This window comes from Mus musculus, chromosome 4, assembly GCF_000001635.26.
Source record: "Mus musculus strain C57BL/6J chromosome 4, GRCm38.p6 C57BL/6J".
NCBI classification, from domain to species: Eukaryota; Metazoa; Chordata; class Mammalia; order Rodentia; family Muridae; genus Mus; species Mus musculus.
The window spans coordinates 33,921,694-33,949,335 of NC_000070.6; the positions used below are offsets into that span (position 1 = coordinate 33,921,694).

Below are 27,642 nucleotides of genomic sequence, written 5' to 3' on the forward strand. Positions count from 1 at the left end.
AAATTCACCCTTGGTTTGTAGAGATCAAGAGTCATTTACATTTTGTGTCATGTTTCCATGTATCCTTAGTATAGTATTCCTATTAGGGATACTGACAGCTCTGCCTTTGCCATCCCTGATGTCTCCTCCGGGAGCACAAGATACACCCAGCGGCATGTGGGCTGTAGATCATTTCCTCCCATATAAAAGTGATCTTTGCAAACTGAAGTCCAAGGCATCAGAGAATACCTGGCTTTTCCACGGTTAGCTGCCTGCCTCTCTTTTAGCTCCCCAACTCAGAAGGAAACATACAGCAGCTCATTGCCTGGCTGATGAGCTTGGGGCAGACAGAACTTGAAAAACATGTATGCATACCCCCAGGAAGGGCACTTTCCAAACAGCATAATTCTCTCTGTTTTAACAGAGTACCCCTTTGTGTTAATAAAACACCAGGTCACAAGTCAAAGTTTGATTCCATTATTGAGGGTTATCTTTGAACTCTGAATACTGCTGGTACAATTTTCCAGATGTCAGACTCTAGGCCTCCCATTCAAGTTAACAGAAGGATAACTAGCTAAATAGTAATAGCTTCTGTAATCTCTCTCTGGTTAGATTAATACTGATAGTTTCAATCCACATACCACTTCAGCCAGTCAACCAACAGACTCCCAGCATTTAAGATAGATAGATGATAGATAGATAGATAGATAGATAGATAGATATGGTGTTAGTGTTTCATAGGATTCAGTGAAAAAGTACACCATCGATCAGAGATTTGGGATGATTTTGAGACACGAATAAGCATCAACATCTTTATAAGGAAACTGAGTTCCATCTTAGAAGAAGTAAAAGCTGGTGTTGATAAAAGACTTATGTAGAGTACCTCCCACAGGTTGCAAATGACTAAATGACTTCTTCCTCCAGATATGATATGGGCCACCAAGACGGTGGATCAATATGAGGAAGAAGGTCCTTTACATACTACCAGGGTCTGTCTGTGTTTAACACCTGAATGACGCTGAACAACAGTGCTGAGCCACCTGGGTGGCTAAATAGCACCAACACCCACACGAAAGCTTGCCCGGCTCCCTGACCTGACCACGCAGAGCAAGAACTGCCAGCTTCCTGGCTAGCAGGTAGTGCTGAGACTTCTCTAGAGTCTGGGAGGTCCCAAGAAAAGCAATGTCTGCCCCCCCCCCCCAAATGTTTGCTTCTGCTAGGAATCTGAGGTGAGGCTAAAATAGCAACTTCGACCTCTGAAAGAAAGGGGCAGACGACGACGAAGCCTCTTTCTCCTGTAAATCTTTAGAAAGAGCTGCCTTTATGCTGGAGATGTGTGGAAGGAGGCAAAGCAGAGCCTGTGCCTAGGCAGCAGGTTTAAGGCTCAAATGGTATCCCACATCCACCCAATCATCTCTCCTAAGCATTTCTCCCTCTACGATTGGTCTGTCAGATCTTTGTTTATATTTACCTACAACTTGATTGCTTCAGCTGTGGACTCTGTCTCAAAAGGCCATCTCCTCACATGGAAATGGAAACTACTCTCTCTAGTGGAAAACAGTCTCAGAGATATTCCGACAGCTAGCGCTCTGCTGGAAGCCTTTCTTCAGCTCGACCTGTAGGTAGGAAGCTTTCAGGCTTTCCTTCTCAGAGCAGTCTCTCCTCCCCGAATTCTGCAGCTTCCTCTACCCTCTATGTTGCTTCTTCCTTTAGGCTCACCCTCTGGGATCCTTGTCACCAGATTCAAAATAGGGGCCAGATACACTGAGCGTTTGGCTCTGGGTGGGGGGTAGGACGTCAGGGAGAATTGGTAAAAAGAGGCCTTGTAGGAAGCTGTTTGGGCTAGACGTCCTCGACTCTGAGCAAGGCTTAAAACGAATGCCAAGCTGCTACCTTGAGGGCCTAGGAACCTAACGTTGTGCCTACAGCTGGGCCCCTGGACCTGACTTGATGTGGCTCTGTCAGGTGGAAACCTTACGACTCGACTGGACCCAACTCTCCAGGGAGAACGAGGTCTAAAACGCAATTCAGCTGTAGCCACAACCGCCTGGTCCCCGGGGCCCGGGCGGAGAATGGCCCCCTCGGCTGAAGCTGCGGGCTGACGCTCGTGTATAGGGTTGCAATTCGCCGTGATAAATGTAAAGACCAATTAAGGTTTGATCCGTGCACACAAGAGGCAGACGGCGGAGTGGAACCAATTAACGAGCATGTCCCCTAATTCCTGCGGCGGCGGCCGGGCGCACCGCCGGTCCCCAGGCTCCCGCCCAACAAGAGCCCCCGCCCGCCGCGGATGCATCTCCCCGCGAGCAGGAGGTGCGGGGAGCGCCAGGGCTGGGGAGGGGGCGCCGGGCGCCCACAGAGCCGAGCTCGTGCGGCCACGGCTGGAGGCTGGGCGCGCCCGGGTGGTCGCGCGGGCCAGCGCGGGAGGCGCCCAGGCGACGCCGTCCGCCCCGAGGGCGGAGGGCTGGTGGCCGCGGCCAGGTAGCTGAGGACTGGAGGCGGCGCAGAGGGGAGGGTCGGGCGGAGACCTCACTTGGCCGGCCTTCCTGCCGCCCTGTTTCCGGATCCCGACCGCCCGGCGCGTGACCTCCAGTGAGGTCCTGGCAATGAGCAGCGCTGGTGATTAACGGCCCCGAGGTCGCGGGCAGTGAGGCACGCGTCCCCTTTGGCCACGCCAGGGTGGGAGGGCGCCAGGGAGCAGAGCAGGGTGAGGCCGCGGGGTCGTTGGTGGCAAAGAGTGAGGATGACACAGTGGGCGCCGAGCGCCAGGGCCGTCCCTCCTAGCCCCCGGGCCAGCGCCGCGGCGGGTACCGCGCAGCAAAGTTTGGAGCCGCGGGCGCCGCGCGCCGGTCCCTCCCCGCGCAGATCCCTTGGCGGAGTCTCTGCTGCCGCCGCTGCCAGGGCAGGACAAAGGCTCATTAACACGTGATGGGACCACGCTTCATAAATGGGACTGGAGCGAGAGCGAGCCAGAGACAGCGCGCGAGCTGAGGGAGAGGCAGGGACCTCAAGCAGGGCGCGGCGACGGGCGCTCGGGGTGGCCCAAGCGGGCGGCCCCAGGCCGGCCAGCGCGGTCAGTGGGACGCCGGGGAGAGCCGGAGAACGAAGCGGGCCTGTCCGAGCCCAGGGGAGCCAGTCCCAGGGGCCGTGGCGCACGGGTGCTAGAGGCCGGGGACGCGGGCGCGCAGACCGACTGACTTACTGACCGATCGCCGCGGGCACGCCCCGCTCCACCCCGCCCCACCGCGCCCCGCGCCGCCTCCCCTGCTCGCTCGCTGCCTCTACCTTCTCCACTTCTTTTCCGCCTCCGCCTCCTTCTGGCTCCCCTGGCGCCAGAGCCTCCCCCTGGCTCAGGCGGGAGCCTGGGCTGTCTGCAGAGCTCTCATAGAGTCTGGGGGCAAATTTCCTTGTAGCAGAGAGCCAGCCCCTTGGCTGGGCGACAGGTGCCGAGGGAGCTTCTGGCCCGTGGACCGGGGGATGCGAAGGGTAAGACCTGGCACAGTGGCGTTTGGGAATAGCTTTTCCGCCTCCCGCCCCCTCGGTACTGGCCAGTGGTCCCCTGGTGTCCTACGCGGAGTTCTTGCTCCGTGTTCCAGGAGAGCAAATCGTGCTAATATGGTGTTTACTTAGCTGTATAGTCCCAGCTTGTTACCTGTGGTCTAAGCTACTTCTGGAGGCTTCTACCATTTACAATTTACTGGATATGCACCTAGCTCTGCATACACTGATGTCTGTTTGTAGAAAATGTGTAATTGTGCATGTTTGGAAAACAGGCACTTGAGTTGATGCTTGACGTCTTTTAGCCTTATCAGAAACTAAGTCTTCCAGAGTCTCTGCACCACATGTAGAAAACGACTCAATTAAATACTAAATGTCATGTAAAGAAATCTATGTTAAATAAGGAACTTCTGATACAGAGCGATAGCTACAGCAGCCATCTCTGTTTAAGGAAAAACTAATATATATAGTATTGATACCTGTGATTGACTGTTATAGGAACATGAAACTAAGAGCTGGCACCAGACGAATGAAGTTGATGCTTTATTTTAAAAGGATGTTTCTTGGTTAAGGCTTACAAGTCACAAATGGAGCATTTCCTGAATGCAAATGTTTGCTATGATAGATGTGAGAAACTGTTGTTTGGTCATTTCAAAGTTTAAAGCAACATGCGTGTTTTTAATTGTAGTACATGGTTTATCTCTCAAAGGTTTCAAAGAGGTGAGAAAAAAATTTAATAACCTATCTATGAAAAAACCTATTTCCTATCTTTTAAATTTTTCTTCCAAATAGGAGCTACTAGCTCTTCCTGCCTTTGTTTATTTCTTGGCATATTAAATCTCCTTGGACATTTAATCTAATAAGAGATTAGAGCAGATTTACTGGTTTTAAGGATGTTGAAAGATACCTCTCTGGGTCCCATAACTTCTCGTTTTTATTGCCAACTTAATTCCTTTGAACAATGGGGAGATGCACATGCTCAGAGGAGACTCCGCGGGTACTGATTATCTGTGGGGTCACTCCTGACATCAGTCTGTTTGGCAGAAAATTGAGAAACTAGGAGTAGCCGACCTCCAAGGTTCCCATAGGACTGACTGATTTAAAGTGCTGGTCTTCTAATCCCAGCTTTTGACAATTTGAAAGGGAGATAGATCTGCTGATCGATTTTTCTCTGCCTCCCCTCCCTCCACGCCCCACCTTCTCTAACTCAGTTACAAGCAATTTTATCCAAAGGAAAGGCCATGAATACTTTCTTAACTGAGAGAAATATATATATATATATTTCTGATTAAATCCACACAGGAACAGAATGCATGCACCTCTAGAATGCTAAGCAGCACATACTGCAGGCTGTTGTTTTTAGGTACACTAGCAGTTGCTCTAGCTGCAAAAGAGGCTTCATGTTGATATGGTTAAAAAAAAAAACTAATCATTTTAGGTCGTTAGGAGAACTTATTGTGAGCAGGCTCTTTTATTGCTTCAAAAGATGTCTCCCGTTTCAAGCAAGGAACAGCCATGGCTGAGGTATGTATGTATGTATGTATGTATGTATGTATAAGTGTCTACTGGGGCAGCTTTCATTGTGCCCCTGATCCTACATGGGGGTGCAGTAATACCACATGGTGGGAATGCTCACTTGTGACCTTCCAAAATGACTATGCTTGCGTGCTCATTGTTAAGAAGACACATCTGATATTTTTGCCCCTACATTTAATGGCATCGGTGGCTGCGTATAGAAATGGAGGTTGTAACTTAATTAATTAAGCCATAGGTGATGAATTGTATATGTAAAGTTTTAATTCTGGGGAAAATCAGACCTCGTGGTGGAGCGGGGCTTGGCTTTGTTTGCTCTCCAGTGTTCCCTGCTTTTCCCCCCTGTTACCCATCTCCCAGCGGACTGTGTTCCTTTCTGGCTTGCCTGTGAGACTGCTCCTCTCTAATAAGCCTCACTGCAGGATCAGTGTGTTCTTTTTGGCATTTCAAAATGTTAAAATAGTGAAATTGTTAAATGTTATCCAGATGAAACTGCTCGGAATGAAATTTTCCAAAAGAACCATGATATTTGTGACATATTATGTATTACAGACAATTCTGAAGGAAAACTCCATGAATCGTTTTATCTGTTTTCTCAAGAAGGAAGCAGCCTCATTGATTGTGTTGATAAGTGTTTAGTATGCTCTGTCAGCTTATTAATTACGAAAGCAAAGCCTGTGAAACTCTCCAAAACAATCTATGACATTCTCCTGTGCTTTGACTTAGAATTAGCATTAACCACAAGAATATTTAGACAGGTTCCTTGGTTTGTCTTGTGTATTGGTCTTTGAAATTAGAGTTGGATTTACTACATAAGAGGAAAGTATTATGAAATAGAGCTTATACTGGCAGTTTAGAGTTCATGGCACTTACCAAATGCTTCTTCCCAGAAAACAGTTGGCCTGATAAATAATTTTCCATAACTAGCTATTTGGGAATTTACAAGGAAAAAATAGCAAATTGAATTTAGTTATACCTAATAACACGTAATTAGTAAAGGACAATTTGGTCATAGCTTCTCGAATTTGGTTAGTGAGATGAAGTCTCTCCTCTAGGATGCTGCCTGTTATTCTTGGGGGTAAGTACATTAGTTTGTTGCATAATGGGCACAGTTCAGAGCTTGGGTTCCCAGCACCTTTAAAGGATGTTAGGTCTTCCCAGTTGAAGACTTGTCTGTCCTATTTTGGTAGTCATCATTTTTGACTGGTCCGGTAGAGTGAAACCAGCCTCTGGATTTAAATTATTTATAATTCTGCTTTTTTACTGTAAACCAAGACTGCAGAGTTTTTGAAAAACCACCAGGGCTGAGTCACAGACTGCATACCTGTATTTTCAGAGTTGTGCTTATTTTTCTCTTACTGGCTGGTAAATAATGAAAAGGACACAAGGAAATAAAAACTTCATTTATGTATTTGAACTCTGGAATTTTGTATCTTCTTCTCCAGATCTCCAGTTCTTTCCCAATCCTGTTCTTATAAAAATGTTAACTGTATGTTATAAATGTACAGGTTCTGTCTTGTGTGGGTTGGGACTTCAACACTTCCCCACTGAACTGCTAATTCTTTAATAACTATTTAATTTGCTTGGCTGTATGTTCTGAGATTAGATTAGGTTTGTCTTATAAAGTTCACTTCAGATTCTAAAATATTTCTTGGATTAAAAGAAGTGATAAATGTCACCCAGAATATCAATGCTCTCAAACTCTATACCACATAAGTTACAAAACAGAATGTGTAGAAACACTTTTTTTTTAACCTATGCAAGAACAAACTTTCTCATTGTTGTAGGTCAAGTAAAAATTTAGGTACAGTGACTTTTTAAATATGTGAAAATACCATTCTGATTTTTAAATGAATACTGCAACTTTGGGAAAATGTCCAAGTTCAAACCAACTACACAGATGGACACAGAAGACACGAAGCAAAAGGAAGTATTCATGTTGAATTAAAACAAGGCTGCTTTGTTTCCAAGATAGGTGCAGATCTGCTCTGGTCTTCTGTGCCCTAATAATCTTGTGCACTTCTCTAGGGGCCCTAAGGTCTGACTCTAGGCTGAGGAGGATCATCACCACACTTGATTATAATTATATCATAAACACCAATGCTTCTGATGAGTTTAAGACAGCTCTTTGCCAGTCTTGATAATTCAAATTTTTTTGGATATTAGAACTATACCAATTGGCAGAAAATCACAAAGTGCATGTTAAAATAGCGCCCATTCGCTTCCTGTTTCAAATGGTATCATGTTATTACAAGGATGCTCAAACAATAAGAAATGCGGGTGAGTGAACGGGGAGGATTAACTCTAGCGCTGGCCACCACCTCGCACCATGATTCAGTGGCTTAATGTTACATGAATGTTTTCCTTGCGCCTGACACGTGGATAATAGGTGTGCTCATGATAGATGGATAATAACACATCAGAGCCATTCCTTGAATGAAATCAGCATAATTGCCTGTAATTTGGAGCAGAAAATACCTACTAAAAGCTTTCCTGGGTCATGTTTCTCCCCCCAACAGGGTATCCTGGCACCCTAGAGCACATTCCGAGACAGAATTTTCTTAGGACATCTAGTTGCATGTACAAACGTTCTTGGTGTCAGACTGGCTCTTTCCCTAAGTTTGAGGAGTTATCCTCATAGATGAGTATTGAACAACGTTGGGACAGACTTTAATTGGAAAGTGATAATGAAATTCTTGAGGACTACAGTAGTTGAGTTTTTAAAGTTGTTGTTGTTGTTGTTTTCCTGTTTTTTTGTTTTTTTCTTCTTTTTAAGGAAGAACTGTTTTTTCCCCAAATGGGAGGAATTGGGCCTGACACTTGTCCTGGTAGTGACCTGAGTTCTGCTCTGGCCTCAACTGGAGAGACTTTTTTTTTTTTTTTTACACCTACACTTTAAGAGACCTTTTGAAGTCTTGCTTTCTTTGTCTTGTTGTCATTTAGTTTAGAATAAACGTGTTGGAACTCTTCCTATGAGAACCCTGGGATTTCAGACAAGCATCTGTTTGTATCTTGTTGCATTACCTGCATCACTGCCATTGTATTTTGTACTTTTGAATACGTTTCATAAACGAGATTTTGCAATTTTTGGAGGGGAGAATGGACTGAGTTTAATCTCCCCTCTTCTAACTCAAAGGAGAGTTTTCCCCTCAACAGTTGGATATCTTATTATTTAATGTTGCCTTCCTGCTCTTGGTTGCATGCTTACTTACCTCTAGTTATGAAAGCTGAGCAGATTTGATCCTTTTGACTTGACCCCTTACTACTCCTTATTAACTCTAAGTAGCATTTAAAATTATCTTTTTTTTTAAACTTTGGAGAGAAGGTGCAGTATAATTTCCTATACTTGATAATGTAATAGCTATTTTTTCCCTACTAGCAAATTCCATGCTATTGCTTTTTAAAGAAAAGCAGAGGCATCTCTCAGAACTGTGCCAGGCAATCTGTTGTGGTGGTTTAATATACTGACAAATGCTCTCACAAACTGTATATGGGTATTTAGATATAATTAAAATACAACGTAACTGGGATGTTTAGTTTTTCAAAGTTTGTGCTTCAATGGGAAGGCCTCTCTCCACCCTTTACCACTTCTTTAGCCATTCTTTGGAGCCATACTTTTAAACAAGAGAATTGTAGTCAGTGTGATAGTGGAGTTGGAACGAGTGCTGCGGTCACACTGCTGAGAAATCCTAGTACCCTTAAAAATCTTTAAAAATTGTGTCCTAAGTCTCTGCCTTTTTGGACATTTGTATTTAGTAATTTTACAGTACTGACTCCCATAGCGAGTAAATCAATATTCTGCCTTTACCATTCATATTTGCTTTTCATACAGCATTCTTTAAAAATCAAATCTATCTATTCTTGTAAGAGACACTCCGTTGAATGCTGTGTGACTATTTTGGTTGGTTAAAATATCTACTCCTTTCAATGTGTCAGTAGCCAGAGTTTGTATATTTTTTTCACCCCTTGCACAAATAATGAGCAAGTGAGTACACATGAAAGGGAAAGCTAGGGTAGTTTAACACATAACTGAGATGGAAAAAAAAAGTATTTTCTAAGAATGCTGTAGTCCTGCCTCAGTGGGAATTTGGCTTTGAGAATGTTCAACTACATTTAGAAGTAACATTTAACTTCTCATAAAGCTACGAGGGAATAATGATAAAGTAACCTGGGGTTCATCTTCATTGTAATAATCGGGAAATGGTTGCTCAGAGTTTATACATTTGAATATTTTTGGATTATATTCCTACAGGCTTATAGCGCCTAGGTACTTAAGAAAGATACCAGTCGTAGGTTATACTGCTATTAGATGCTAGTAGCAAAAGTCTACAGTGAGTCTCTGCCTCTGCAAAGTCTCCATGTTCATTTCCTGTGATGCATCTCTTTATGGTTAGGGAGTAAAGAACAGACACAAATATTTCCCATGTAAGAAAATGAGCTGAGGTGTTCATTTCTTTGACTTTCTAAAAATTCTTCTATCCTCAGCAGTTAAAATGTTCTTCTCAACGTTGTCTAAGAAATGTGTAGCAGTCCTGTCAAGCCAATCATGAGGTTTGTAAATAGAATTAGGAGAAAATGCTAAGAGTTTCCTAATTTAGGTTTGTCTACTGGGTCAGTGTGTATTGCATCTTGAAGTTACTTTACCGGGTAAGATATGTAACAGGAAGTTTGCAGAGAAAGTCTAGAGGAACCCTGAACTGTAGTCAAAACATTGAGGGGTTCCCCAACCCTGCTCTCATTGCTGGCTAGACAGCTACTCCTGTGTTCCAGCTGGACAGGGGTACCCGGGCCGCCGCCCTTTGCTGTAGGGAGCTCTCTTACCTTGTGCAAGTCCTCACACCCTGTTTCGTGCACTCAACACCTGAACTCACCAACAGTCTGCCCTCTCACACAGACTCCAGTCTTCTTAAAGCCCAGCTCCCCCTTGCAGCATTTGGGTCTTCTTTCATGGGTTTCGTAACTTTAAGCAGTGGTTCTTAAATTTCAGAAGTATTTCCTAGAGGTCTTGTTAGCAGCACAGATGTGGCCGACGCTAGCATTTCTAACTCTATCGATCCAAACCGAATTTGCACTCATTAGTTCTCAGAGGCTGCCCTGCTGCTGACTTGGAGGATGCCACTGGCCCGTGTGCTAAGCGTGTGGTGACGCTCAGACTGTTCTCAAGGCGTACAGGGGCCGAGGATCCTGCTCCCTTGCACCTGTCTTACCAACCTAGTCCTTTATCTTCATGTCATTCTTTCTGAACGCTATCCGTTCCGGATCAGTTCAGAATGTTGTAATTGTGCCGCACAAATCCCAGAATGAATTTGACCTTGAATGTGCACAACAGCATAGAGGTTCTGAACTTTCTTCCAACTTGCATGCTTGTAAATCACATCTTCGTGTGGTTTTTTGCATTGTGACTGAGGCCCAGTACTTCTACATTCATGTGTAGGTAATTGTCTGCATCCTGTGAGCTCACTCTGGCTCATCTCCTGTGTTGCTAGTATGCACTGAAAATGTTCTGGCCATTTCAACTAAAGTAACTAGGACTTAAATGTATAGTTTTAAAAAAAATATTTTTTAAAGGAAATCGTGGACTTAAATGACAACATAATTCATTTAAAATTATTCCAATGAGAAAATAGTAGGAAGGGAATTGAATTATTTAGAAATTCTCCTTGTTCTCAGTGGATATGATTATTGGAACTAATATTTGCTTCTCTTGTGAAATATTTCATATTAATCCCAATAATAAAAAAAATTAGTTTCCATTAATTTTCACCTCAGAGTTAGTTATGGTCTGTGTTGATAATTTCATGTTTGCAAGTTAGGTAAATATTTCATAAAAGAGAAATGAGTTTGTTGTTAGAATTGAAGCTGAGCTCTGAGCCTCCCATTTTACGTTTATCTCTTGGCACAAACATATTTGTTTTCAGTAGAATTTTTCTTTACTAATTCCTAATTACTTTCTTGAGGCAAAATTCCAAATATTCACGATTAATTTTTATTAATATATTGAATTTCCTCAATGCCTCTACCTTAGAAAAGTAATTAGAAATTTAATTTTTGTAGGCAGTAGTAATAACCAATTTTAACCTCTATCACATATTTTCTTTCTTATAGTTTAATTAGTTCTGGTGTAAATTTATGAAAGATTGTAGCAGGAGAAGTTGCTCAACCAAAGCAAGAGCTGTGTCCAGTGAATAGAATAACAAATTGATTCCCATGGGCTGATAAAAGCCACTCTATCTAGTGGCTGGGTTTTCACATAACTTCTCTTGACAGGCCATTTGGGAAAGATCAGCGCTTAGCATTCACTTGGGAAAGGAAAAGAAGTCTAATGTAAGAACACTTCTATATGTCTTAAAGGTATATCAGAAGCAGTATTAGGATCCATTCAAGGCTGGATATATTATAGGGATGTCTTTCACAGGTTAATTGTTAGAGTTCATCTTAATTCAGAGGAAACAAGAATCAGAGAAAAAAGTAGGCATCCAATCTTTGCCTATGATTTCCACGTACTGTAGTATACAACTTAAATCTGATTCTGTGAGAAGAGTCACTTGATAGATCATTAGTGGTACATTTTATGTTGACATGTTACATCTTTTCAGGGGGGACATTTGTATGAGACCAAGACTATGTTAAATCTTCTAGTGGCCAATTGGATTTAAAATGAGGGCAACTATTTACCCCTGAAAGCCACTCTGTTAAGTTAGATTTGCACTGTTGCCAATACATGCATCCATTCACTAGCTTGCTGTGTACCAGGTCCTGAGCCAGCCAGGTCTTGAGTCTTGTAGGGAAAGACTGCTGCAAGAGATGGCTCAGCATTGCCCACAGTTTCTTCTGGGAGGAATTCTCAAGGCACAGCTCATACTCTTTAGAATTCTCCCTCCATTATTTTAACTGTGGCAAGGGGTAGATATATGGATAGGTGTTATGATGTGTGACCTAGGATAGAGTATTGTATTCTTTGATTTCTTTACTCAACCCATAGCTATTACACAAGTGTGAAACGTTTCAGAGTAATATGTCATGGGAAATGTTCTTGACTTTGTGTGTAATGTCTGTGCAAGGCACAGAGTACATGCCTGAAGTGTAGTGACTGAGCCTTGTGAAGGCATGTAGCATCCATCGGCCACATTCTGCAGTCACACAGCTGATACTGACACATGCTAAAAGTCTAATAGGCATCCATCTTGCTGGAGCATCAAGTTTACGTAATTTGTCTATGTTGATTCAGCTTCAAGCCTGGGGATTGGCCTTAGGGGTTTCCTCTGTGTTTAAGAGAACTCCACTGCATCTCTGCCCATAGGGAGTGGCTGCTACGAGCTTTTTCTCCACTCACAGCCACCATGTCTTGTTCTGAAGTGAGAGGGGATGAGAAAGGTGTCAGACATGAAGGTGGCCGCTTCTTATCCCAGCTGTGCTGTAGAAGTGTCATTACAATCAACATCCCTGTAAATTGACTAATGAGGCACAAAAACATCCACTCATACCTAATTAAAAATGGTGGTGACTTAGGTTGTATTTATTTCATTGTATTTCAACCAAGGCGCTGCTCCAGAACCAGAAACTATACCATGTAGTTGTTTGTTACGCTTGTCTCTGAAGAACACGGGGCAAGGATGCTTTGCAGGGGGCTCAGGCAACCTGTCTGCTGTCGCTGTCCTTGAATCTTCTGTCCCTTCAGATTTTAATCATTCACTGAGTAATCTTTATCAGGTACTGCTTATAACTGATGTCACTTGCCCAGATCAACTCTTCTATGAAAGAGAGAGAGAGAGAGAGAGAGAGAGAGAGAGAGAGAGAGAGAGAGAGAGAGAGAGAAGGAAGAAAGGAAGGAAGGAAGGAAGGAAGGAAGGAAGGAAGGAAGGAAGGAAGGCAGGCAGGCAGGCAGGCAGGCAGGCAGGCAGGCAGGCAGGCTAATGCATTTTGTGGACTACAGAGTAAGGGCTATGGATTGAAGTTCCATATTTCCTTCCCCAGAACATTTGCTCTTGAACATTTTAGGCAAAGCTTTTGCCTTCTGAACCTGAATTGTCTGCATGCAGAATGGGGATTATAATACTATTTGTGCCACATAAATACTAAAGAAAAATAATGTGTCATTCAGATTATTCTTAGGCAAGAATTTAGGGAAATTCAGATTTTCTTTAATATGCATTTATTCATCCGAATCTAAGATTTGAAGCCAAAGAACATATTTGGCTTTTCTTTAGACTTAATTTATATGCTCATGGATTATTCAAAGTGAAAACACCACTTCATCTACAGATGAAAGGAAGAAAAACTGAAAGCTACGCTACACCATTGACATCGTGTAGTGTATTTTAAACCATTACTGTGAAGACCTTGATAATGAATTGTAAAGATAAAAGCCCAGTACCTGGGTTCTTCATATGTTATGGTCTAGAATAATATATAACTTTCTACTTCTAATGAGTAAGTCACATGCATAAGAAAGATAAAGACAACCCTGTGAAGTTTTTATTGACTTGAAAACTGTGTATTCTTTTCTAGGAAAAGGCTGCTTCCCAAACCATATTCTTTCCGGACTCTGGAAAATATCTCTCTTTCACAGGAAAGGTCAAAGCACTTAGTAGGAGCAAACATCTAAGCCACAGAGCAGAAGTAAATGGTAAATGGAAATTATCTCCCAAGTCAAGACAATTCACAGTATTGCTGGTTCACCTGTGTGGAAGGCTTTTCCTGGGGCACTGTCACCTCACAGTACTTAAACCTATGTAATTTCAAGGCATCTTTTTCTTGAGCCCTGCAATTAAATTTTAACAAGCCAGTAAGTGTTAAATAATAGGGCACATTTCACATTAGATTTGTAAGGAAATATAGCCTTGAAAGTATCTTAATGTCACTAGTTCATACTAATTGATATTTTTTAAGAAGGAAAAAAAACCCCTCATACCTTTGTTAGTAAAGAATAGAGCAGTGAAAATAGTGTGTTTCATACGCTCAATTTCTCTTTTACAAAATATACTAAAAGCCAAAGCTTTCAGAGCTAGTCAAGCATTAACAATGGAATGGAATACATATACATATTTACGTGTGTGTGTGTGTGTGTGTGTGTGGTGTGTGTGAGAGAGAGAGAGAGAGAGAGAGAGAGAGAAAGAGAGAGAAATGGAGCAGACAATAATGCAAGGAAGAAATATTGTCTACTTCTGACTGAATTATCAGGATACTTAAGTTAACTCTTTATTTACACAGCTGTAGAAGATGATGGGAGAGGATGCCCAAACCGCTTCAGTAGTTCCAAACCATAGAGAGTAGTCGGTAAGCCTAGTCATTGTCGCCTGCTCAATTGGAAGCAGAGCATCACTCCCTGGGTGATGCTGCTACTCTGGCCATGGAGACCATGACTTAGACATGATACAGTTATAGTAGCTAACTAGAATGTCTCCTGCTAACTTTAAAGAAGTAGATGATCAAGGCACTTTTCTTGAGCAAATCAGTAGAAAGCAGACTTATTCTCAAGAATAAATTGAGAAACAATGAGTACATCCATGAGGACCTTGAGTCTTTTGAACCCCTCATGTGACACTTCCACAAGGCCACCCAAGCAGCAAGTAAGGAAGTAATTAAGGAAAGAACAAGATTTTCAACATGGATCCAAACTGCCATATTTGGTCTTAACCCTGTCAGATTAGATATCACGAGCTTGTTACTGTCTCATTTTAGCATTTATAAGCTTGGGATATTAGGGAATATTGGCACTGTGCCAATATAGTCTATAACCATATTAGGGCATACCCACCATTCTGATGCTTTTAGAGCCTCTCTATATTTATGGACATATAACCTGCAATGAGAAAACAGCAGCCTATTACCTGTTATCCCAGAGATAGTACTCAGGTCAGAATTGCAAGATCCAGTCGCATCAGTGACAGACACCTAAGTTATTGTAATGCCTCTCTTAAAGTAGACAAACAAAACAACCACAAAACCCAAGCAGGTCCTCAGAGTAACTGCTGTCAAATTATACAGACAGACTTGGCAGCCCTAGAGGTCTTGGTTTCAGGCTTGTTCTACACTCTGCCTATAGAACACATGGCTAGCTTGAGATATTGTTTGGGATTTTGCTGTTTTAATTTAGTGACAGGGTCCTGCCGTGAGAGCCTATGTTGAACTCATGATCCACCGGTTTCATTTACCCAGGTACCAGGATTACAAGCATGGACTCCCACATCCAACTTTACACATGAATGTTTTCTAAAACATATATATAGATATAAAACAATATATGCTATATAGAATTAGGGATATGGACCTTGGATAAATATTTTTAAAAGACTCTCCATTACCATCCTCATCAAATTCCTTTTGCTGATAGCATAGTCAGCTTGTTAATAATGTGCATGTTCCCCACCCCCCAACCCCACCCCAGGGAGGAGGGGTAGAGATGCAGGTGTGTGTGCAGAGAGGGGAGACAAGAACAGATGGTACTAACCTGGGAATCAAAGGAGGCTTTTCTAAAATAATAGATTTAACACATTTAAACATTTTTATTATTGTTACTACAAAGGCACGATTTCTATATTAAGTCGTTAGGAGATTTTAGCTGCCATTCAATCGTTCTTTTACTATGACTGTGTAATAAGCCCCAACTGCTTCTTTAACAGGCACATCTACACATCCTGTTAGAATTTCCAATTACGATTTTTCCCATTAGCAAACAAAAACAAAATTAATGGCAGCTTTGCCCCCCCCCCCGCCCCAGCCTAAGCTACATTGCAAATGAACTCTCAAAGAAAACTCTCCATGCAAAAATAAGGTGGAAATTACTGCAATAATCCAAATGTAGAAATAAAGGAAAGACTTTCTGAGATGCAGGAAATTTTGCTTCTCATTAGCCTCTACAATAGCCTGTACACAGTAGTGTTCTGACATTCTGAAACTCACAAAGTCCATTTATTTTACACTCTTCCCCTGACTCATATCAGACAGACATGGCAGCTCATAACCATCAGACTCTGGCTTAGATTTTACATGCTGTTGTTAAGATGAAAGTGTTTGGTTGCATTGCCATAGGCATTGTGGTCATATGTGGTGAATACAAATTCAGTAAATCACAGAACATTTTTGAGTTCTGACCCCTTGTCCACTCCTAAAGCATCATAATTCTCTCCAGTGCCATTTACAGCTTCCATCCCTGGGTCCACGCCGGTAGGCAGATTTACCTGGAGATCTGGGATTATCATCAACAACTATTGTATTGCCTTCACTTTGCACTGTATCGCCTTCGTTTATGTTTTAAAGAGCAGATAAGATTTGAATATACGATGCACAATAGCTTTAATGAACTTACCATTAAACCTCAAAACAGATACAATGTTAGAGCCGAGCTCCTGGAGTCCTTCAGACATGGGTTCCCATTTGTGTTCTGGATAATTTACTAACTACGGAAGGCCTTCCTTTTTGCCTGGGGAGTCAGGTAAGAAATACATGCCTGAGAGTCACTGTGTTAGTTTACTGACAGAATGTAGGTAAAGTTTCTCAAGTGCCCAAGCACATCTGACGTGCTGTTAAGGCTCTTCTCAGCGTGTTTGTATCTTCTCTATGCCTTAGACTTATGTGCTGATACAAGGATACAACCAAGTAAACAGCCTGTAAGTGAATTAAGATAATGCATTTTTTGAAATATGAGTATATAATGTAATTAGTCTATATTATATATTCTTGAAATGCAGTTAGTATGTAGAATATGGTGATGAGCCATCAGTAGCACTAATAGGGAGGACAGTAATGCTTATTGAAGACTTGGTGTTTGTGCCAGGGCTAAGAACACTTTATATTGAGTTAATTTTCATAACAGTTTTGTGATTTAGGCATCATTACCATCCCAAGCTTGTAGATATAACATTAAGGCCTAGATCCATCAATGGCTTGAGTGGATGTGGCCGGACAGTCCTGGTCTTCCAATTTCTGGAGCAGTTTTCTCTCCATAGACAAGGGAGAGAAATTAGATTGAATAGAGAATGAGATTAGATTAGAATGAGTAGGGAAACTGAGGGAACTAGGTCTGAGCTTAGCAAGTGGATCATGAGGGTTCAAAGCAGGGGGTTGGGACCCACACCGTCCAGTGGGCAGTTGATGGGTACTTTCAGCACATGAAATGAGGTCCATACCCCAGGCTCAGCCCAAGTTCTCCCACCTACTTTATGTGTTAATGGTATATTATTTACCTTCTCTGTGCCTTTCATACAAGAATTACCTCATAAGTAATTGCAGTAATAAAATGTGGTGATCCATGAAAAAGGCTCAAAGAGTCTCCTATGCATAATAAGCTTTCTGTATGCTTTAAAGTGTGTGTGTGGGGGGGGCGGGTAAGGGAGGTCTAATGACACTTAAGAGGTACACCTGATTATAGAGGCCAAGAAGGAGGTGCTGTCACAGTAAGTCCAAGCTAAGGGTTAAGATGGCTGGAAAGATTGCTCACAATAGCATACACAATGTGAAAAACAAGGTGGTTGGCATTAATTCATCGAGGCATTAGCTATAGTAACAAAAGATGGTAAAAGCCCCAAGCCTCCCATCCATAGGAGGCTGATCACATTCATCTACCAAACCCTTAGGGCAGTCAGAGAAGGAGGGATGCACTGAACGAGCATAAAGCTGCCTTTGGTGTGTGCTGCTAAATGGAAAGCTATACAGTACATGCAAACATTTTCCAAAGATGTACAGAGGTGGTAAATGCACACACACACACACACACACACAGATGCACATGCACTCCGATATGCATAGACTACCTCTATAAAAAGTAACAAGAATCTCTATGTCTCTGAGAGATGCATTTCTAAGACTCGGGGGAGAGGGCTATTATGGTAGATCTTTTAGTACTGTTTGAATTTGAACCTTGTAAATCTAAATACATATATAGCACCTATAAAATGTATTGATATGAGTAAAAGGTTCAAAGGGTCTCCTGCTCATAACATGCCTTCTGTGCATTTAAAAGTGTATGTGTGTGTGTGTGTGGGGGGGGCATTAATGACACATAAAGGTTACACCTGACTATAGAGGCCAAGGGGGAGGTGCTATCACAGTAAGCCCAAGCTAAGGGTTAAGATGACTAGAAGGACTGTTCACAGTAGCATAAGCAATGAGGAAAAATAAGGCTGTTGGTGTAAATTCATTGCAGCACTATCTACAAAGTTTCAAAGTTAGCCTTCAACTGGGAAAAGTGAAGAACTAGTGGCCCAGAAGAGATGCCAGAAGGGTGTGGCCATCGGATGCTCAGGATAAGGCTGCCCAGACAAAGAGTTACCGAGCTATTTTTATTTTCTTTAATTTTGAGAAAAGGAAATAAGTCCCAAGTCATTTAAAAATTTTATCTCATAATGAAATTCCATTGCTGTCTTATTACCAGGTTCAGGTGAGCATTTCCCAGAGATTTTAGTTCCCTGCTGTCCAGCTCTGACGAAGGCTATAAAGTTCAGGGTTCTGTTTGGAAACCTCATTCTGGTTATTTCAGTAGCTATGTAAATCTGTGCTTAAATGATGGCAGGAGGCTGATGACAGAAGAATCAGGTAGGGGAGCTTGCTAACCCTGCTGGTGCTGAAGTAGCATTGGCTCCAGTCTAGGAAAATCTCTAGCCCACAGAAGACTTGAATGGGAGCAGTTTGATAGAGAAGGGGTCAGGAGGAAGGTGTGTCAATGTGTCTGTGTATCTTAAGGTCAGTGAGTGACCTTCCAGAGTTGGGCACTAAGCACTGTCTTGAGGAAATGTCACAATGTCTCTTTGATCATGGATAAAGATTCTCCATATGTAAATTAAGTTGTTCAGCAAACAAGTTTGCAAAGTATACTAGTTGACTCCTGTGGTAGGATACATAAGACATTGCTATTGAAGAAATAATTACGTGAGGGAAAGAGATATAATAGAAACAGGGAACGTAGGGATACTTGAGAGTTGCTTGCAACCAGGCTGAGTCTGGTTTAGTAGAGAAATCAAGAAGCACCAAGCACCAAGCTTAGGTCCTGGACTTTGGTCTCATTTCTGTAGCCTTCCTGCCTACAGCTTCTGCAGCTGCCCTTCACCCCTGGGAAAACTGTCCAGAGTTTTTTGGACTTGGCAGACGAATTGTATTCAGTATCACCGTGAGCATAATGTCTTACAGCTCCTGCTTCTAGCCAGGGAGTCAGTGACTCTCATGTGGGCCTTGCTCCTTGGCAGTCCAGGGGTAATGTGCAGAACTGCTCAGATGAAGGGAGAGAGCTCACTTTCCTGAGTGACAGGAAAATTTACCATCTGTTTGACAGTGCCTCTGGTGTGTCACTGGAGCCACCATCCTGCTGACCTGACAAGGTGAGTGGGCAGGCGAGCCTGCCCTTCAGCTCACCTGTCACAGAACACCGAGGTCACTCGCTATCACTGCCTGCCTTGTTTCTCTGGGTAGAGCTGCCTATGTCACAACTCATGAGTACAGCCCCCGTGGCTGTTACTGCCTATGTAGGGTACAGCTCATGAGTGCAGACCAGATGGCCACCTCACCTGGAACACTAATAACTCCCATCCAAATAGAACTCTACTTTGAATAAACGTGTATTGGCTTATTGGGTAAGAAACCTTGACCCCAGTGACATGTATGTCCCTTTCCCATTTTCCTGGTGAGATTCTTCACTTAGTAGAAGAGATATGTTCTTGTTCTACTTGAAGACAAGATTTGTGAGACAACTCTGTTTTAAGCTTCTTCCAGTGTGCCATACATTGTGGTGAGAATTGAATACTAAGATAGATTAAGTCTCCAGGGAGGTCCTCGTGGAACTTTCTGTGGAGCTTGGGAGCAAGAGGCAGAGCAGGTAAATGCTGTGATGCAAATCTTTCATTATTCTGAGAGTACCAAAGTTGGGACTTAGTCTGAGCATGGGAATCAATGAGCTAAGGAAATGGGAATAGCAAATTGCTAAGGATAGGGGCTCTCAGGCAGGCAGAGGTAGAAGGAGTAGAGTCACAGAGTGAGCCTGCGGTTGTGTAACTAAACCCTTTGTAGTACAGCCAAACTGGGAGACCAGGCTGGGGAGGGCAGGACTGGAGAGGCCATTGTTGGATAACAAAACGGTTTTGTCCTGAACTTCACCCAGGAAGCGTGACCATGGAAGGCTCTCAGGGAGAGCAGACAATGAGAGGGTCAGAATGATTGACATCTGGGTTGTATGAGCCCTGAGGGGCAGCTCGTATTGAGTCTGGGTTTGGTTTTTGGGACAGGGAGGTTGAAATGAGAGTCACACAGTCTTCACGTGTTTGTGAAGGTGCCTCCAGCAGGTGTATGACAATGATCAATGCTGGGACTAGCAAAGCTGCCCGAGAGGTTTGTGATCGGATCCCAGTGAGCCATGTTGAGGCTCGGCCACGGAGGCAACAGAGTGCAGAAGGAGGGCCACAGCTACCACTTAACGGCTGCTCCAAATTACTTTTGCTTTTACAAGACAATGTGAAACTTGAGGTATTAATTTAAAAAAAAAACTTTATCTTTGTATCCTATCCTGCTCCACACTCATCCTGCATATTGGGCATATGTAGCCTCTCTTGGGGAAGTCTGCTTTGACATCTACAACTTATGCTCCCCAGTACTGTCAACTGTTGGGACAGCCAGCCTTGCCTACAGGTGCTGGGCCAGCTGATCATCTCCTCTGCTAGATGTCAGACCCCCCTGTGGGCCTGATGCTGTTAAGAGTCTGGTGCATGGTGTGCAATGGGTGCTCTATAACTTATTGAATAGATAGTATATTAATAGGTGAACTATCTTGACAGATAGGCTCTCTGTATTTTGGCAGAAAGACCTAGAATTTCAAATTTGGTTTCAAAAGATAATAGCTTTCATATATGTGTTATACAGAGAAGCAGTGAATGACAAAATATTAAAATGTATGGTTATTTAACTGTCATGTGTATCATCCTGTGTTTGTAACAGTTTTTATAAACTAACGAGAAAAATAGCCACCTTTTAAACATTTATAAATGCCGGGATTAGTTCTCTTGCTGTATATGTTGAAAACAACACCAAATTGCTTAACTTAGAGTTGAAGGATCCGTCATGTTAGCCATCTGCATTTCCAGCACTGTGCCCTTGGAAAGTACTGCACATCACCAGGGAGGGCTATCTCCTGTCACTGTGCCAGCACACTGAGGTGTGAGCTCCTGAAGTACCCCCTCTATCATTACCACCTTCCTCATGTTAACCTTGGGATCCCATAAGCCTCTGTGCTAATCTTCCTGATATTTCCTCCTAATTGTCATAGACATTTTTATAAGTTCTTATCTGCCGTGCCATGATCCCAATCTCCCTTCCTCTGGGTGAGGAGACATGCCTGGTGAAGAGTGCCTTCCCACCATGGTCTGGAGCTGTCTCTGGTCCTCTTAAATATCTTCCTTTACAATTAAACTGGACAGCTCATCCCTTGGTTCTATACCACCATTTCACTGATTGTCTTATCTGTCCAGTCTCATTTCTCTTTTAAGGTATCACACAGGGCAGGGATTATGTCCCTAGCCACATCATCACAGATTTCTATGTACTTGATAGTAGAATCCTAGGGGCTAACTCTTCCCATGAGTTGCACAGTGATTCTTATTTCATTGGGCTTGGCACGTTTGACTATACAGATCCATGCAAGACCATTGACTTTGGTTCAAAGACATCAAGAAATGAGAACCGTGTCTCATCTCCTAATATTTGGGGGGGGGGGGAGTGTTGGGGCCCTTGTGTAAATAGACCTATTGTGTTGACCGAACCTCTGTTTTCAGAGGTGACACCAATTTGTGGTGCCTGGTGTTTCTGTTTATTACACTCTGACTTTTCTTGCCACTCAATGTTTTTATGTTTTGTTTTCCCTCCTGTTAGGGTTCCCTCCTGGCACCTCTTTCTCAGTCACGTTGAGCCTGGCCTAATCAAAGACTGAGGTTATGAAGTCGATCTTAGACGGCCTTGCAGATACCACCTTCCGTACCATCACCACAGACCTCCTCTACGTGGGCTCAAATGACATTCAGTACGAAGATATCAAAGGAGACATGGCATCCAAATTAGGATACTTCCCACAGAAATTCCCTCTAACTTCCTTCAGGGGTAGTCCCTTCCAAGAAAAGATGACGGCAGGAGACAACTCCCCGTTGGTTCCAGCAGGAGACACAACCAACATTACAGAGTTCTATAACAAGTCTCTCTCATCGTTCAAGGAGAACGAGGACAACATCCAGTGTGGGGAGAATTTTATGGACATGGAGTGCTTCATGATTCTGAATCCCAGCCAGCAGCTGGCCATCGCTGTCCTGTCCCTCACCCTGGGCACCTTCACGGTTCTGGAGAACCTGCTGGTGCTATGTGTCATCCTTCACTCCCGCAGTCTCCGATGCAGGCCTTCCTACCACTTCATTGGCAGCCTGGCGGTGGCCGATCTCCTGGGAAGTGTCATCTTTGTCTACAGCTTTGTTGACTTCCACGTGTTCCACCGCAAAGATAGTCCCAATGTGTTTCTGTTCAAACTGGGTGGGGTTACCGCCTCCTTCACAGCATCTGTGGGCAGCCTGTTCCTCACGGCCATCGACAGGTACATATCCATTCACAGGCCTCTGGCCTATAAGAGGATCGTCACCAGGCCCAAGGCCGTAGTGGCCTTTTGCTTGATGTGGACTATTGCAATAGTAATTGCTGTGTTGCCTCTCCTGGGCTGGAACTGCAAGAAGCTGCAATCTGTTTGCTCAGACATCTTCCCACTCATTGATGAAACCTACCTGATGTTCTGGATCGGAGTCACCAGTGTGCTGTTGCTGTTCATTGTGTATGCATACATGTACATTCTCTGGAAGGCTCACAGCCACGCAGTTCGCATGATCCAGCGTGGAACCCAGAAAAGCATCATCATTCACACCTCAGAAGATGGCAAGGTGCAGGTGACACGGCCTGACCAAGCCCGCATGGACATTAGGCTGGCCAAAACCCTGGTTCTGATCCTGGTGGTGTTGATCATCTGCTGGGGCCCTCTGCTTGCGATCATGGTGTATGATGTCTTTGGGAAGATGAACAAGCTTATCAAGACGGTGTTTGCCTTCTGTAGTATGCTCTGCCTGCTGAACTCCACCGTGAACCCCATCATCTATGCTCTGAGGAGCAAGGACCTGAGACATGCTTTCCGCAGCATGTTCCCTTCATGTGAAGGCACTGCGCAGCCTCTAGATAACAGCATGGGGGACTCAGACTGCCTGCACAAGCACGCCAATAACACAGCCAGCATGCACAGGGCCGCGGAAAGCTGCATCAAGAGCACTGTTAAGATCGCCAAGGTGACCATGTCTGTGTCCACAGACACGTCTGCCGAGGCTCTGTGAGCCTGCTGCTTTTGTGGCTGCCCAGAAAAAGAAAATTTTTTTTTTTAGCTTAAAATTTAGAAGTCTGTTGTCTCATCGGTTATATATTTTTTAAGTTTACCATGTTTAGTAAAATAGTGACTGTCACCGTGCTTACTTAGTTTGCTGACATCTCAGTAGTTTAGGTACTTAAACTCCATTCCCCAGGGGTTTACAGTGAAGAAAGTCTATCGCTGCAGTTGCTCGGCGATCCTTCAAAGTCTCTGAAATAGAAGGGAAAACGTTGGCTTCCAAATCTGAAGCCTAACTACCCATAGAAAACCACCATGAAATAAGTAATGCCTTTGTAACGACAACTTTAATGATGCTGTGTCTGTCCATAGTATAAAAGGTACATTTTTACAATAAGTATAGTGCTAAAGTAGAGATACTTTGTAACATGTTTTCTGTCCTGTTAGTTGTGTGTCAGTGTTTACTGTGTCTTTTTTTTTTTTTTTTTTTTGGTCTAGCTTAGCAAAAACAGAATATAGCCCTCATAAGAGCTATGGCATACAGGAGTGGTGATGTAGCAGGGTGACCCCTGTTTAGATAGTATTACTGTTCATGAGACAATTTTAGAAACCTTAGTATTTCTTCCAATATCCGTATCTAAAGTTAATATTGAAATAAGCATAAAGGTTTATTTTTCTGTTAAAACCACAAGAAAAATTTGAAGACTGTTCAAAGTATTGAGCAGAATTCAAGGACACTTAAAACTGTGTTAGGCCTGCATTTTCATATGAGGACATTCCATATCTTCTGGACCACAGCTGTTCAGTTGGATACTGGATTATAATCAGAATGGAAAAGAGAAAGCACATTGACTTTTAAAGCTGACATTCTGACTTCCTGCAGTTGTTGGCTGTAACTAGACCTCTTCAGACAGCATGTGTCAATCTTAGTGTACACTGTGACCACTGTGCAGTTGCTGTTTCCTTGACGTGTATTGCATTGTTATGTTCTGGATTTAAGTAGATTTCAGGCCTCGATGGCCAAAAACCAGTTGTCTTCTTCTTGAGAAGAAATATTGTCTGACTCAGTAAAATTGTGTGTGTGATTGTAAGTGTATATGTGTGTGTATGTGTGTGTGTGTGTGTTTGTGTTACTCTATCTTGTAACTGTTACAGAAATGTCCCCCATGAGGAAACTGACCAAGGGTAAACAGTACCACTTGCTGCGCTCTTGCACATGAACTTAGCTTCTACAGTTGAGCTCTTCATGAAATCCTGTTTATAAAAATTCTGACTAAATCTTTTCAGAAGAATCTTCCCACCTAGGAGACCGGATTAAGCATTCTAATGCCATTTAGGTGTTCTGTAAGGCCAGCGTTCAGCAAGAAGTCATCAGTAAGAGGTGCCAGAAAATAGAGGATTCTCCCAGGAAGAGGGGAGTGTGGAGGATGGTGGGCGCCTACTAATAATCAAGTCCATGGAAATGGAAATCAGTAAAGGGGTTGGTTCTAAGACCTATACCCACACCCCTACAGTAGTAAGTTTCAGTGGTGCATGTCAGCGGTGCAATCTCAGGTTAAGTAACAACATGCCAGCTGGTCCAGGCCATTTCATTACAGAGGGTGACAGCCCAGTACCTGGCTCTGTTTGGAATGATTGGGCTAAGGAAAAGGTAGTACCTCCTCTACTTGCTGGTATCAAGATGTGCCAAAACATAAAGATGAGGGTGGCTAGCTTCTGATGACATCTCTGCCGTGGTACTCAGAATTGGGCCCTTTTCCAATAAAGAGAAGTATTGCTTTTAGGAAGCCACTCTATCCCGATAAGTTCTACATAGAGTCTCTCCTTGTTCAGGTTTTCACCAGCCCTAAGAACTGCATGGCATGAAGTGGGGAGCTAGCATCTGTTGGTGATTTCTACCATTTGGGGTTCCCAGCCTGACAGGGCAGTACCCCTTCTTGCAATCAGTGTGACCTGAGGGCCAAACTAGGATATGTCTAGATTTGGCCTGCTGCAGTCTCTTGCTTTTCTTCTCTGTGCACAGAGGAGGGCTCCGGATGCTGGAGTATTAGTAACTCCTTAGAGAAGGGTATTGAGAGAATACCACCAGGGGCTAGGAATTGTCAGCTTCGTCCTACATGAACCTGAATATCAACCGACATGTCTCTAGCTACCAGGCAGTACCATCTCTTCTCACAGCTACAAAGACCTGGTAGGAAATTCTAGGTATTTAAAAAAAAATCCAAGATTCACTTTTAGAACTGTATTTGTGTAAATGCCATTTTAGTGATAAGATTTTATAGTGTATTGAACTTTCAAGACCTAACTCATATTTAATAAGCTAAGGGACAATGGGGCTGATAGCACTAAACTTGGTGCTTATTGATACTCTAAGAAATATCTGTGAAATATCATCATGTGTGCGTTAAGCTACCTTCATTTAAAAGGACTTAAAATAAGTTGGATCCACTTTGGCTTTGACCATATCATTTCCTAACCCTACTGACCAAAACATTCTCCCTAGTGAGTATTAGTCATTAGAATTGCATTCATTAGTATCATTAATTAACTAGGCCCTTAATTAGATTCATTAATTTAAATGATTTTAATTTGATCACTTATGTACTCTGGCATCAGGGTTATCTGTTTCCCTCTGACATGTGTCCTGAACATGCATTCTTCAGCCATTACTCATCTTAAAAAGGGGCCAATTCCCAAACTGCTTGACTTCATCCAAACAAAGACTGGGTCCTAGACTAGCAGTATCAGTTAAACAAAGAGAGCTGTCCCTAAGAGCCCCTAGTTTTTCAACTATGTATTAAGTGCATGTAAAAATCAGTGTGCGTCTGGGCAGCGTAGACATATGTCTGTGCCAGATGACTCCAAAGCTGTCGGATACTGTCAGGTTTAGCTGGTATCAAATGCCAAGGAATTTTTGCTACCTAAAACCATCTGCATAAAATAGGCCCAATTACCAGATGAGAACTAGGTCTCTAGTTACCATTCAGTTCATTAATTTCTGCCATTCCATACCCATAAACAGGACCACTAACATCATGCACAAAATTAGATTCCTCATACTCTTGACTGTATATTTGTATGATATTTTAAAATCTCCTAAATGGCCATTCACAGTTGCTTTGCACTGGCCTTCCAGTAAAATGTTAACACAGCTATTGTAATATACACAAAGCATTCTATCTACTGATTTGGACTGAATGTATGTACATAGGTTTTACAAAAAAAAAGTCAGATGTTAAAGCAGTGGTTTACAGATCAGTGATTTTCAGATAGAGTTTCTTTCAGTTGCTGTGGAATCTTTAAAAAGCACTCTTAGTGTGAACTTACTGAACTCTAGGGGTCCTGCGATCAGAGTCCCCTAGAGAGGAAACCTTTTCTTGTAATAATATGAACCAAGATACCAGATTATCTTGAGTCTCACTTCCAGTGTTTCAAGTGGAAAACGTATCTCCTTATTGTCTCTGTAAATGGAACATCCTTACTTTTTTCTCTTAAAGAATATTGTACTGTTAGATGTTTGTTGAACTGGTAGCATCATTGAGACTGCTGTGATGTCTTTGTCAGTAATCTGTATAATATTTTGTATACAAGTACTGGTAATATTGTTATTAAATGTAGCTCGGTCATTAAATTACTATAGCAAAGTAGTACTTCTGTAATATTTACAATGTATTAAGCCTACAGTATATTTTATTTCATTGATGTAATTTAATTGTTATTTATTCAAGAGAAAGCAGTTCATCATGTCTATTGTCTAAAATTACCTGGAATCAAATAAAAATTCTAGATTATCATGAAAAACATAACAGGCCTTTGAATTCTGCCTTGTATCAAAGTCTAATAGTAAAGCATTGGAGCGGGCGTGGGGGTTGAGTAGGTGCATCTTCTCCTATTGTGTCTAGGTAAGGCAGCTAGAGGGAAGAGATCCAAAGGCAGGCAACACTCAGTGACAGCCCCTGCTCCAGTTGTTAGGGGTCCCACATGAAAACCAAGATATGCTCATCTGTTACATATGTGTAGGGGGCCCAGGTCTGTCCCATGCGTGCTCTTTGATTGGTGGTTCAGTCTCTGTGAGTCCCTATAGGTTCAGATTAGTTGATCCTGTAGGTTTTCTTGTGGTGTCCTTGACCCCTCTGGCTCCTTCAGTTTTTCCTCTCCCTCTTCTACAAGATTCCTGAGATCCACCTAATGTTTGGTTGTGGTCTCTGCATCTGTTTCTATCAGGTGCTGGGTGAAGCCTCTCAGATGACAATTATGCTTGGCTCCTGTCTGCAAGTATAGGCAAATATGATTTAGTGTCAGGGGCAGGC

General features: G+C 42.8%; 1 protein-coding gene across 11 annotated transcripts; it reads left to right on the forward strand.

Annotated features, from left to right (window-relative positions):
* Positions 1 to 1,477: 1,477 nt before the first annotated feature.
* Cnr1 (cannabinoid receptor 1 (brain)) lies at positions 1,478 to 27,138 on the forward strand. 11 transcript variants are annotated; one of them, NM_001355021.2, is made up of 6 exons: positions 2,951 to 3,465; positions 4,916 to 5,001; positions 13,519 to 13,636; positions 14,221 to 14,286; positions 16,337 to 16,444; positions 21,859 to 27,138. In NM_001355021.2, the coding sequence occupies exon 6, from the start codon at positions 21,921 to 21,923 to the stop codon at positions 23,340 to 23,342; it is 1,422 nt and encodes a 473-aa protein (NP_001341950.1). In that variant the 5' UTR covers positions 2,951 to 3,465; positions 4,916 to 5,001; positions 13,519 to 13,636; positions 14,221 to 14,286; positions 16,337 to 16,444; positions 21,859 to 21,920; the 3' UTR covers positions 23,343 to 27,138. The 11 variants fall into 11 exon arrangements, with proteins under 11 accessions (XP_030109009.1, XP_006537657.1, XP_006537658.1 ...); XM_006537592.4 differs by lacking the exons at positions 13,519 to 13,636; positions 14,221 to 14,286; positions 16,337 to 16,444 and having other exon boundaries at positions 2,707 to 3,465; XM_030253148.1 differs by lacking the exons at positions 2,951 to 3,465; positions 4,916 to 5,001; positions 14,221 to 14,286.
* The last annotated feature ends 504 nt before the right edge of the window (positions 27,139 to 27,642 follow it).